The sequence below is a fragment of the Sinocyclocheilus grahami genome, unplaced genomic scaffold, assembly GCF_001515645.1.
Source record: "Sinocyclocheilus grahami isolate Dianchi unplaced genomic scaffold, SAMN03320097.WGS_v1.1 scaffold34.1, whole genome shotgun sequence".
In the NCBI taxonomy this organism is placed as follows: Eukaryota; Metazoa; Chordata; class Actinopteri; order Cypriniformes; family Cyprinidae; genus Sinocyclocheilus; species Sinocyclocheilus grahami.
In genome coordinates, this window is record NW_015505213.1 from 1,092,068 (window position 1) to 1,106,036 (window position 13,969).

Below are 13,969 nucleotides of genomic sequence, written 5' to 3' on the forward strand. Positions count from 1 at the left end.
TGAACAGTCATCAGAAGAATATTGGATACATGCTTTTTTCCCCTCTCCAAATGGCTCACTAGAATTAAAATAGGTGATATGATAAATAAAGTGTTTTGATACCAGAATTTCATTTAGTGTGTTTATCCGCATTGCTACTATTATTTTGGTTGAGTTTAACATGCTGAACTGCAATGACTCAAAAGTACTTTCAAATTTTTGGACTCAAATTTAAACTCCACCCACAATCACAACTGTCAGGGTCTTAAAACGTAAGTTTATCACTGATAGAGAGAAAAAGAGAGGGAGAAAGAGAGGGGGGAAGAAAGAGAGGGAAAGGGTAACTAGCATTAATGCCACCGTGAACCTATTTTGTAAATATCTTTAACACTAATTTCTGGGTTCCTGCCCTTTACCTATTGCACATCTAAGACTCTTTTTGGACAAATACAAAAGACGACATTTATTTGCCTCTTTTGGGGACATTAGAAAGATATTTCGATAATAAATGCTAAAAGCACCAAACGAATGGCTGTGACTCAAGCCGTACTGCCTTCGTTTTCAAACTTCTGCAACGCCTCCGAAAACATGAAGGTATGTTTGTTTCAGATATTTTATCTCACCAAACTTGGTTTATTTACTGTTTTTTATGGTAATTACAACTGTAACTGTTCATTTTGATAGGGAGTTTAATCTTATGATATCATCTTCCATTATGACAGCTGACTAGTTGCATAACAAACATGATTGTCATTTCTCCAAGAAATCCCCTAAAAGAGAAAAAAACTGAAGGGAGATGCTGTGGTTCAGAAACTAACATATTTAGAAATTCACATATTTAATTCAAAATGGTTAATCAAGAAATGTCAACATCAATTTTTAAATATTTGATAATTCCAAAGGCTTGGAAGTTTGAAAAAGGCTTCTCGGATCTGGACTCCAAGGATCTACACCAAAGCACTGGCAGCTATAAACCTTCTCAGTTTCTGTCAAATGAAAACCATGATGACAGTGAGGGATGCTGGGATATGGAGTTCCTGCTGTCTGACTGGGGTGGCGCATCACCTGGACGGTCCAACTCTCAAAACTACACTTCCCAGCGGCCGCCGATGCAGGACCAGGTTCACAGTCCTGATCTTTACCAGGTCCAGGAGTCAAGATCAAACGGACACCAAGTGACCATTACAAGTTCTCTGGCTGAGCTGCTTCCTCATGAAGCAACTTTAAGTTCCTCATTGCCTGACCTTTTTAATGGAGGATATTTGGAGCAGCAGCAGCAAGTGGCAAAATCGTTCTCACAAGCAGAAAACCCCCATCAGTTCAGTAGTTTCCCTATTGCTAATGACATCAACAGAGAAAATGAGAGAAACAGCATGGGGAGGATGAAGTCGTGGGATTTTGGACACTATCCTCAGCCTGCATCTTTGATACCCTTCCCTTCCCAGATGTCTGGGATTGCCATGGACGCACTGGTGTTTCCTCCACACCATCACTATAACTTCATCCAAAACTACTCACAGCCCAGACTCTACCAACCGCAAGTGAACTACGTGCACAGGCAGCCGGCCAGCCACTATCCGTCCACACAGAGCATGGTGCCCGACTCCACAGTGCCCCCTGCAGGTCTGGGGGGGAAGCGCATGCGGAGGGGGGTGTTGAAGAGGAAAGCCACGGTTCACAGTTGTGAATACCCAGGCTGCCATAAGACTTACACCAAGAGCTCTCATCTCAAAGCACACCTCCGAACACACACAGGTAATATGAAAACACACTTTCACTTTTTATGTCCATGTTTAGGGTCAGAATATTACAGAATGGCATATTTTAACTGCAAATCTGTAACAAAAAATCCTATAAAAATTTATTTCAAATAATGAAAATAGAATAGAATAGAATTTAAAAATAGAAAATAGTCTCGCTATGAATCTGGCCGACAACTATAAGGTCATACTAGAACATTTTATTTATTAATTCATTTCTATGATAGTATTTACTGTTATTATTAATTAGCTTTAATTTTACATTTTCGGTTTTACTGATTAGTTTTAGTAATTATTTTATTTTTGTTTATATATATATATATATATATATATTATAGTTTATTTAGATTTCTATTTTGCTTCAATTTATTGTTATTTCAGTTTTTGTTTTACTATGGTTGCATTTTTGTTATGTGCTTTTTGTCTTTTTTTTAATTTTTCATTTCTATTTAGCTTAAATTTACTATTATTTCTGTTTTCGTTTAGTAATTTTAGTACTTCAGCAATATTTCTAATGTTCCATTTCTAATTTAAAAATTAATAATATTATTAATCTAATTATTTTATTTTAGAATTATTATTTATTTTAGCTTTATCAATTAACTAAAGAATGTTTAATATTAGAATTTTAGTTTAATTAACAATAACACTGCAAGAGATTTCTCTCTTCATTCACTTCCGTTTAGACACATGCAAACCCTGGAGATTGAAATCATATCCTGTTGCTATTTACTGCTTCATTGTGGTGTACACATTTCATAAGCCTTGTTTGAATGCATTTTTAGAAAGAAAGAGACCATTTGACTCACTTGTAAACCATCTAATCACAGTTCATTTTGTTTTATAAGCTTTTTAAGGGGCACAGTTTTCTGAAGTAGATTATTCTACAATAGACCATTATGTAAAAAATATGGAAAAGTGGAAAAAGTTGCGATCATAATTTTTAGAAATCAGAAAGCAAAGCGAAATATACAGAATATGAAGAGGCTGAGACTATGTAGAAATGCACCCCCATGTCTTTACCTTCTTGTATTTCTGTTGTCCTCAGGTGAAAAGCCGTACCACTGCACGTGGGAAGGTTGCGGGTGGAAGTTTGCCCGTTCGGATGAGTTGACGAGACACTTCCGAAAACACACGGGACAGAAGCCATATGAGTGCATGCTCTGCCACAGAGCCTTCAGCCGTTCCGACCACCTGGCGTTACACATGAAGAGACATGTGTGAGGCCAAACACAAACAAAACACAAAAAGCAAATGCGTCCACACATTGAGGTTAGTCCGTGAGGGCCTTTTAGAGGTTTAGAGAGGACCTGTGTTCAGCAGGTGAGGTGCTGGACATTGTTTATCCATAAAGCACTATTACATAAATATAGACAACTGACATGTACATACTGTACATTAAAATGCTAAAGGGGATGCATTGGTGATTTTTTTTTCTTTCAAAAATAAAATCATAATCATAAGTAGGTTTCACACCAAAATCAAGAGCTCCAAATTTGTCTTTACTTACAGTAAAAACATCAGACTTATTTCCAATCTGGACCCTTTAACAAAACTGTATGAATTAGCAAACGGTAAACAATTAATTGAAATCCACCCATCAAAAATGGATTACTGTGAAAAATAAAAAAGAAAGAGAAAAGAAAAGTAGTTATGTAAGAGTACATTATTAGTAATGTAAGGAAATTCCTGATGGATATGAATTGGAATTAGCTCATGTACATAGAGATGCAGAAATATATGTAGCTTAATAGTGTGATTCATTTTACAGAAAATGACAAAACAATATATATATATATGTTGCTGTTCAGGTCAGCGATGAGCATTATTATTTTACATAATTGAATCTGATTTCTTATTTATTGTCTATAGTCCTTATTGTGTGGGAGTTCTTTGGCATTTTAAATGTTACCAAAAGTCATAAGAGTCTTCATGTGTAATGGTAATATTGCTATTTATAGAAAAGGATACCATCAAGAGAAAAATAAATATATTTTGCCTTTCATGCTAATGTTAATGTTTTTGTGAAGCATTTATTGTTATACTGAATATGTGATCATCTATTTAAGTGATCTTATTCACTAATAAAGCAACTGCAATTCTGCACTTTCTGTAAGTCTTATTTCCAACCAATAGATGGCAAACTAACACACAACACAGTGTGTGTGCATCTACTGCTCCAGTGCGCTGAATAAATGTGAATTATAAAGTTGTTCTGTTTGCACAAGGAGTCTGACAACAGTCAGTGCTCCACACAGAGATCTGATCTCATCATCGTCCAGTCTGTCTGGAATGACATGAAGAAACAATGCTGAACAAATGCTATTTCAGAACAAATACAAAAAAATGCTGTCAAAAATAATGTCATAAATGTTCATTTATGTGGTGGACATTCAACCGAAACTGCCTTGCTCTCAGTTGTTGAAGCCCTAAGACTGGCAAGAGCGGATTCAAAATCTTCAATACTTATCTTGCTGGATCTGTCCGCTGCTTTTGACACAGTTAACCACCAGATCCTCCTGTCAACCCTATTGGCAAAGGGCATCTCAGGAACCACAGTCCAGTGGTTTGAGTCTTATCTATCAGATAGGTCCGTCAAGATATCTTGGAGAGGTGAGGTGTCCAAGTCACAACATCTAACTACTGGGGTGCCTCAGGGCTCAGTTCTTGGTCCACTTCTCTTCTCTGTCTACATGGCATCACTAGGTTCTGTCATTCAGAAACATGGCTTTTCATATCACTGCTATGCTGATGACACTCAACTCTACCTCTCATTCCATCCTGATGATCCGACGATAGCTGCTCGCATCTCAGCTTGTCTAACAGACATTTCTTGCTGGATGAAGGAACATCACCTTCAACTCAACCTTGCTAAGACAGAACTGCTTGTAGTTCCATCAAACCCATTGTTTCATCACAATTTCACCATCCAGTTAGGCACATCAACCATAACTCCTTCAAAAGCAGCCAGAAACCTTGGAGTTATGATTGATAACTTTCTCAGACCACTTTGCTAAAACAGCCTGGTCCTGCAGATTTGCTTTATTCAACATCAAGAAGATCAGGACTTTCTGACTTCTGATTAACAAAAGCAAAAAGGCATCTAACACTAGCTTGCTCTATTCTATCTGTTTTGTTTTTATTTATTATTTGATAAAAAATAAAAAAAAGCCTTGTTACGTGTACTGCATTAAGCTAACTGAGACTTATAGCACTTGCTTATCATTGCTCTTTTGTTGATTTTGATTGCTTCCATTGTCCTCATTTGTAAGTCACTTTGGATAAAAGCGTCTGCTAAATGTCTAAATGTAAATAGATTTTCTTTATCAATTAACTTCTATTAACTAAATTAAATCAACATTTGTTGCAACCATCCTTTGCATTTAAAGCAGCTTTTGCCCTAGGTGTACTTGCGCATAGTTTTTCAGGTAGCTTTGCAGGTAGGTCTCTTGAGGAATCTTGGAGACGTTGCCAAAGTTCTTCTGGATTTATGACAACGTCTCCAAGATTCTTCAATTATTACAATTAATGGCACAATGAATGTTTGGAAATGTAAACTGATATTTCCTATTTACACACTACAGCAAAAGACAGAAATAGCTGATTTAAAACCATTGCTTAGCTGGTGAAAATAGTGTTCAAATAATTTTGGCAACCACTCTATATATAAATGCTAAAACAAAAAGGAAGAAATCTGACAAGACGTGCAAGACACACAGTTACCACGAGATTTATTGGCCATAGTAAGGCCCTATCGGTTTATGGTGTTAAACCTGTTTGGGGGGATACAACTGAGATTAAGCAGTCTGGGATTAGCCTGGGTTATGTTCTGAGCGTCAGACACGCGTCACACATGCACTCATGAAATCGCTGTTAGGGGCCATCTGAGGACACAATGCATTGTGGGTCTGATTAGTAGATATTACACTTGTTTAAGAGGCAAATCAGACTGTTACCACGTAACAATTTAGCATTGCTAACTTTCCCCTCCAGAACCAGTGTTGGGGGTAACGCGTTACAAGTAACGCGAGTTATGTAATCAGATTACTTTTTTCAAGTAACTAGTAAAGTAACGCATTACTTTTTAATTTACAAGAGAATATCGGAGTTACTTTTTCAAATAAGTAACGCAAGTTACTTTTTTTTCCAATTTATTGATTGACAGCTCTCCTGTCCCCATGTTGAGAGAAATCAGAAGATGTTACTGTAGTTCTAAAATAAATATGCATTAAAGGTGTGTTCACCCAAAAATGAAAATTCTGTCATCATTTGCTCCCCCTCAAGTAGTTTCAAACCCGTATGAATGTCTTTGTTCTGCAGAACACAAAGGAAGATATTCTGAAGAATGTGGGAAACAGAGCAGTTCTGGGGCACCATTGACTTTCATAGTATTTTTTTCTCCTACTATGGAAGTCAATGGTGCCCCAAAACAGCCTGGTTACAAACTTTCTTCAAAATATCTCCCTTTCTGTTCGGCAGAACAAAGACATTCATACAGGTTTGAAACTACTTGAGGGTGAGTAAATGATGACAGAATTTTCATTTTTGGGTGAACTATCACTTTAATTAATATCTTTTTCTGCATTCTACTGTACGGACGTAAATTTACTTTCCCTTCAGCCTGAGGCTTATTCATTTCACTTTTGGTGTGAAAAGGCTTTTATATTTGCCAAAAATATAACTTTTTTATTTAAAAAACAAACAAGCAAGCCCTGTCCAGATTTAAAAAGTAACGCAAAAGTAACGTAACACATTACTTTCCATAAAAAGTAACTAAGTACCGTAATTAGTTACTTTTTTATGGAGTAACGCAATATTGTAATGCATTAATTTTAAAAGTAACTTTCCCCAACACTGTCCAGAACACATACTGTATATGGATATAATGATAAGAGAAGTCTTGTTAATGAAAATATGTTTTAATTAACTTAATATACTCTGGGGACAAATCAATTTCCATAAGTTTGCTGAATCTCATCACACATACTTTTCAAGACACCTAAGGACATTCTTAATTAACTCATACAGTCATGTGAAAAAGACAGTACACCCTCTTTGAATCCTATGGCTTTATGTGTCAGGACACAATAAATCTGGTCCTTAGAGGGTCTTAGAACTAGGTAAATACAGGGAGAGGTGATGATATTAGCTTGTTTTGCAACCACAGGACCTGAGCACCTTGCAGTCATTGAGTCGACCATGAACTCCTCTGGTACTCTGCATAGTCAAATGTGAGGCCATTTGTCCGACAGCTAAAGCTTGGCCGAATTGGGTCATGCAACAGGACAATGATTTCAAGCACACCAACAAATCTACAACGGAATGTCTGAAAAAGAAAACAATCAAGGTGTTGAAATGGGCCAGTCAAAGTCCAGACGTGAATGCTGAAATGGTTATGAGAGCTGTGCGTAAACAGATGCCGTACTGAAGCCATGTTGTAAAGAAGTGTGGCTCAAAATTCTAAATTCCTCCACAATGATATGAGAGTCTGATAAAGTCATACAGAAACCAATTACTTTAAGTTATTGCTGTTACTTTATTGTTACTTTAAGTTAACACGGCTCTACAAGCTATTGAATCATGGGGTGTACTTAGTTTTTCCACACGGCTTCATTTTTGTTAAATAAATAATGACAAAATGCAATATGTCATTTGTTGTTCATCTGAGGTTGTATTTTCTTCATTTTAAGACCTTCTAAGGACCAGATGATTTGTTATGTCCTTATATATATAACAATAGAATTCAATAGAATTGAAAACATCTTGTCCTCAGCTCTGTGTCACACAGCACATCAATTTTAGACATGAACAATATATGGTGGCACATTGCTGTGCCTTATAAGATAATTGTGAATAAAATGATATTAAACAAGGATCAGAAGCCCACAGTGACAGACAGAGAGAAAGATGGGAGGCAGGAAGAATAAGGTTTCCGCTACAGCCTCTGAAAGCACAATAGCTCAGCGAATGCAACACAACATCACTTAAACTAGTTCACCAAAACATTTTCATCATTTATTCACCACCATGTCATTCCAGCCTCACATTATTGTACCTTTCTTTGACATCAAACAGATCTATCAGCCATGAGCTGGAGTTCTTGGCATACTGGTTCATTAACTTGCATGCATGGCTCTTGCTTAGAAGAAAGTAATGCTACAGTGTTACCAAGACATGGAAGAAGAGTGAGGTCATGAAAACATTCGGTTTAAAAGAAAGAAGCCAATTTTGAGTTTCCAATTTGTGTTTAATTTCTGAATGCATGGACTGTTTTCTGATGTCTGATTGCATTGACCTGTACAAAGACACACACAAAATTCTACAGTACATTTAAAAAATAAATAAATAAATAAGCCGTTTTTTATGTAAATTGTCCTATAGGTGAGGAGAAATCAGATATGGAAAAACTAATATGCCTAATTATAATTTTTTTTCAGGAGCTTTGTTATAAATTGAAAATAGAGGAACATGTCTAGGGCCAAAGAAATGTGACTTCTCAAAAAAAAAAAAAATTTAAAAAAGGTGCTAATTGACAAGTTGTCTCATGGAAGTCTTATGACGAACAATTTACTTTTCAAAAATGAGGAAATAATATTAATGCAAAATCCCCTCTTTATTTATTACAATACCCTTCTTTAGTCTTATTTTGCTGCATATCATGCACATTTTCTTAAATTAGCCAAGAAAGTTTTAACACTCAGAATATCTGAAAGTAGTGAAATATTTTTTTCCCCAGTAATTTATAACAGTAAATTGAGCCATATGTTGTACTGTGGAGATTAAAGGATACTAGTTGCTCCTCTTGCATTTAATTGCTACTTTGCATTTGCTGTCTATGATAAAATGCATTTGAGCAGATTGACCAGACTAAGCAGACTGGGCTTCAAAACAACAATTTACACCATACACTGAAAACCAGACAGAGATAGAGAGAGGGAAATGAGTAAGTGTTGACATCGCTCTGTCCTCAACTCACCCTGTGATATCTGTTCAAGAGCCCTATCTCTGTGTGTGTGTGTGTGTGTGTGTGTGTGTGTAGGCTCAGTGACTCAGACTTAAGCAACTGCCTTAATGTACTTAATCTAACAGAGACGTCACAAGCCATAACAGAGCATGTGTTCGTACTTATTATGCGGAATTGCAGTAATAAAACTGCTCTTAAAACAGTAAAAAATTGTTAATTGGTCTTCATACCGTATAAGCTTTTAAGAGCACATGGAAAATAAAAGAATGCTACTCTATGAATAATTTCTCTGTTCCAGCATATTCTGCCAACATATCCCGACTCATCTGATCAAATTAGTTGCATATGTACACTCCTTTATTTAAGGGTGAAGGTTCTTTAAAGTAAGAAATACAGTAAGTGTTGTGTCTGACTGGAAGACTGAGAAATAAGGTTTCATTGTACAGCAGTAACTCAATGAAGGACTACTTTACAAAAAGTCCTTACGATGTTTATCTCAGGCTGCCTGAGGACATTTCTTTTCCAAGACAGGCCCTATGTAAGACTATGTACAGTACTTGTCAAAAGTTTGGAAAAAATACGATTTGTCAATGTTTTTAAGTGTTTTATGCTTACCAAGGCTGCATTTATGAGCTCAAAAATACAGTACAAACATTAATATTGTGAAATAGTAATACAATTTAAAATAACTGTTGTCTATTGTAATATATTTTAAAATGTAATTAATTTCTGTGGTGCAAAGCTGAATTTTCAGCATCATTACTTCAGTCTTCAGTGTCACATGATCCTTCAGAAATCATTCTAATATGCTGACTTGCTGCTCAAGAACCATTTCTTATTATTATTGATGTTGAAAACAGTTATGCTGCTTAATATTTATGCAGAAACCATGATACACTCCCATTCAAATGTTGGGGGGGGGGGGGTAATTTAAAAACATATTCAAATACAAAATAGTTATTTCAAATTGTAATAATATTTCACAATATTATTGTTTTCAATATATTTTTGAACAAATAAATGCACCCTTGGTGAGCCTAAGAGATTTCATAAAAATATTTAAAAATCATAATGTTTTCAAACCTTTGACAAGCACTAGATTAGAATAATTTTTCTAATTTATTAGCAATTCAACCTTTTGCAGTTCAAGGACCTGTGGTGGACAGAGACTGACCAGAGATGTCCTGTTACAGAACGTCATAAATAATTTATGAAATTAAAGACTCGCCAATACTGTGCCGAAAGGATGGCCTGTAAGGAGCTCTCCAGGATTACACATCAGATAAATGTGTAAAGCTGCTCATAAGCTTAAAGTCACTTTCTCCATTCAGCATGGCTACTATCACAAGTGCATTTGCTTAAAACAAAACAGACTCTAACATAAAAAAGTGATGTTGTATCACTGCGGGTGAAATCTATGAAAACAATTAAGTCAAGAATGCAGGTTAGGCTTTTTCCAGTTATTCCAGCGCATAATTAATATTTTGTAAACAACCAAAAAGGCAGGCCTGTCCTGTGAAACAGATCTTGGACTGGCTAGATCGATTCAGAATTCAAGATCAGCTACAAACTTTTAACTAAAGGAATCTTCCAGGGGTCAGTACAAGTTAAGTTGTACTGTTGTGGCATGTAGACAAAATAAAAATTAAAAAAAAAATCTGACAATGGGGCACTCAATAGAAGAAAAGGCCAATCCATATCCAATAATTTTGTTGTCATGACAACATGACTAAATCCCTAAAACAACCAATAAAATGATAAGAACAGCTTTACAGCTCAAGTTATAATTTTCTTAACAGAAGTATAAATGGAAGCTTTTACCATTTTTAGTATAAGCTTCACATTTTTGCTTTTAACTTCCCAAAAACTGGTCACTGAATGTGAAAAAAAAAAAATTTCAAGAAAATAAGTCGAAAATAATTTTTGTAGTAGGCATAATCCACAATATGCCACAAATGCTGCCAATTGAGCACAATTTGTATTGAACCCAGCATATTCTTTTGATCTAGTCCAGGGGTAGGCAAGTTCGGTCCTAGAGAGCCGCAGTCCTGCAGAGTTCAGCTCCAACCCTGAAAACAAAACTCACCTGCCTATAGCCTTAGTAATCCTGAAGACATTGATTAGCTTGTTCGGGTGTGTCTGATTAGGGTTGGAGCTGAACTCTGCAGGACTGCGGCTCTCTAGGACCGAATTTGCCTACCCCTGATCTCGTCTAATTACATCAAGAGATCAATTGCCTCCGTTATTGCCAAGTATATCAACATAACCACAAAGACTGTTACATATTACATGTCAAAATAATTCACTACAACAGCATAAAGTGCATTTACAAGTAACTACACCAAATAATTCAGGATTTCTGTAACGCAAACACTTGCCACCATTTGAACGTTTGTATATTGCTGCTCTTAACACTGTGGCATGTTCAAAATGGATATATTTATTGTATTTATGTCGTGTTTATGTTTAATCCAGCATTGGTGAGCATTTTACGCGCTCTGCTGTTGCGTTCGTTGGTCGGTCTGACTCAGAGTTGATACAGCTGACCTCGCGACCCGAGCTGAACCCTTCAGAGGAACAGAGGTATGAAGACAGACCCCTGGCCTGCCTGACTCTGATCACGAGCTCGCGACAAAGAGGAAGAGCACGCCAGTGCAGCGTTTCATTCAGTGATTATATCGCAGCAGAACTTTCTCCTGGCATGCAGCTGCCGCGGGTGATTTTAAAGTGAACCATTCAGCGTTTTACTGAAAGGTAAGCAGATCTAATAAATTCATATGACTGACGTAGTATACTTGCAAAAGCATCAGACTTTGAAATAATCTCAAAAAGCTTAATATTAGTTAGTGAGCACGTTTTAAGCACTCCACGTTCAGCAACCGCGTGTAAATGCAAAAATTTTTTTTTATTATTTTATATATATAAATGAGTAGCATACATTAGGCTACTGTTATGGTGTAACATAATAGCCATGGGAGAGATGCAAAATATCTGACAAAATAAAATCCTTTAAAAACCTAGTAAAAAACGTGCCCAAGTTCTTTATAATGCAATCTTTGTATTTAAGTTGGTTACTAGATAGATAGATATTACCATTTCCATTACTTCAAAAGTTGTCAAATATATTTTTCAAGGTAAATATTAACTATATTAATATTTGTTTAAAAAATATCATGGATTTTTTTAGTAATACTATCAGTAACACTATCATTGCTATCATTTCATAGGCTTTTGATAAAAAATTAAAAAAAAAAACATTAAAAAGTAGCCTATTATTCCCCCCCCCCCAGTCTGTTAAAGTTTCCTCTCTATTTAGTTATTGACATTTAAAAGTGCTATTTAAGCCACAACTTTCAAAAACTAGAATTTAATTATTAATTAGAATTTAAAATCTGAATAATCAATTACCATGGCTCTTTGTTTTTAAGTTATGCTTAAATGTTCTAAAGTTACTGTCTTTATAATTTGGCTTCACATGTATTATATACACCTTTATTTCTAAAATTGCCATATTGCTTCACAGTTACGTAATATGTGAGCCTACATAAACCCCTTAATTTTATTTCTGCACTCAACCACTAGGGGGATGTAAAGATCTTCAAGATGGCAACAAAGAGAGTTTTTTTGAGTGCCAACATTTTAGACGACCTGTGAGCTTGTCTTGTGATTTCAAACACACAATAAGCCCCAGACTCAAAGCATAAAGGATTCAAGTGTCACGCTGGCAGAACAGAGTGGTGTACCCTCAAGAAATAAGTGATCCAGTCAGTCAGGATGGAACTATGTCCTTCACAGAAGAAACAGTGTCCATATTAACGTCCAGCTGCATGCTAGCCCGCTCTTTTCTTATCCATCCCAGAGGTCTGAAAGACCAAGAAAGCTCTGAGATTGACAGCCGTATCACTCTACATGGCAAACGTGAGTGTATCCCTGCCGAGAAAAAAGACCAAGGTTATTGGGACAAGCGCAAAAAGAACAACGAAGCTGCCAGGCATTCGCGTGAGAAACGCCGCATCAATGACAAGGTGGTAGAAAGCAACGTTCTGGCTCTTCTTGAAGACAACGCCCGTCTGAAAGCTGAGCTACTGGCACTTAAGTTCAAATTCGGTTTGATCAAAGATCCCACAGATTCACCAGCACAGATCTGCTCCTTTGGTCCACATAACCAAACATCTCCAGCAATACCCTACAACTGCCCCAGTACAAACTTACAACCTACTTTTGTTCACGCATTATCAATCCCACAGCATGGTGGTCCAGATGAGGCGCAAAACTTTCGGTTCTTCATGCCTGGAGGGTCAAGCATTGGGAGCCCAGAGCTTTCAGATGATGCTGGAGGTGAACATATCCGTAAATTCCCTGGTGAACAGCCAAGCGGTATTACAGCAGTGGATACAAATTCATTAGGATGGCAAGTGAACAATATGAAAGGTCTTCCTCATAAACTACGTTTCAAGACTCCATGTGGAATTGAAGGTGCTGATGCTCAAGTCCTTCTTCCAGTAGAGAATACGTCACAGTCTCAGTCTACAGAGGCTTTATGGAGGTCACAAACACACACAATGCCATCAGCTTGTTCAACAGCACTTCAGAATAACCCTTCAATTCACAGGCATATAGAAAGTCACAGTGCTATTAGATTCCAGATCAGCGCTTTGACTGAAGAAGTGGCCCAGCTCAAAAAACTGTTGTCTCAACATCAGCTCTCCAAAGTGAACTGAAATCATCCGTCCAACCTGTCTTCTGGCTTATCCAAAGAAAGAAGCCCATTTTTCTGATTGTAACAGACAAATATAAGAAGCCAGCTGGTTGTTCACTGGAACAGCTGGCAATTTAAGTGATTTTTAATTTATGTGAACATTTCATATGTCTGTTTGCTCCACTAGTAATGTTCACTGCATGCTGGATGAAATGAAAAATGTTCTGCTGTCTTCTGTGTCTACTGTTGTGGCGTATGGAGCTTTGTTGAAGTTAAGCAACACTGAACCTTCACAAATGACAATTAAATCTAAACCTTTTTTGTGTACTTTTCCTATTCGGTACCTGTTATTTTTTCATTAAATCGCTGTTTGGGCTTTTGCTTGGGGAGAGAACTCTTGGTTTTGCCAGTTTATTTAAATGCACTTTGAATTCAAAGTATTTTTCTTTTCACATTAATTTTACACATCTGATACAAATATGTGCTCTCGTTTCATGAATAAGTGTGGACTTTTTGGTTTTTACCCGGAAAGAAGGGAAGTGAAATGTTACATCTCTGATTTAAACC

General features: G+C 36.5%; 2 protein-coding genes across 2 annotated transcripts; both read left to right on the forward strand.

The window, feature by feature from the left end:
- Positions 1-259: 259 nt before the first annotated feature.
- On the forward strand, positions 260-3,621 carry klf1 (Kruppel like factor 1 (erythroid)). The gene is made up of 3 exons (XM_016266835.1): positions 260-573; positions 882-1,734; positions 2,788-3,621. Exons 1-3 carry the CDS (start codon positions 508-510, stop codon positions 2,961-2,963), a joined length of 1,095 nt encoding a protein of 364 aa, XP_016122321.1. The 5' UTR covers positions 260-507; the 3' UTR covers positions 2,964-3,621.
- Positions 3,622-11,224: 7,603 nt separating this feature from the next.
- On the forward strand, positions 11,225-13,486 carry LOC107581326 (uncharacterized). The gene is made up of 2 exons (XM_016266838.1): positions 11,225-11,457; positions 12,286-13,486. Exon 2 carries the CDS (start codon positions 12,486-12,488, stop codon positions 13,422-13,424), a length of 939 nt encoding a protein of 312 aa, XP_016122324.1. The 5' UTR covers positions 11,225-11,457; positions 12,286-12,485; the 3' UTR covers positions 13,425-13,486.
- Positions 13,487-13,969: the final 483 nt, after the last annotated feature.

Coding starts and splice junctions, on each gene's coding strand:
- klf1 (XM_016266835.1), top strand. CDS start 508: ATGGCTGTGACTCAAGCCGTACTGCCTTCGTTTTCAAACTTCTGCAAC. Junction 574..881: donor ACGCCTCCGAAAACATGAAG/GTATGTTTGTTT, acceptor ATAATTCCAAAG/GCTTGGAAGTTTGAAAAAGG. Junction 1,735..2,787: donor ACACCTCCGAACACACACAG/GTAATATGAAAA, acceptor TGTTGTCCTCAG/GTGAAAAGCCGTACCACTGC.
- LOC107581326 (XM_016266838.1), top strand. CDS start 12,486: ATGTCCTTCACAGAAGAAACAGTGTCCATATTAACGTCCAGCTGCATG.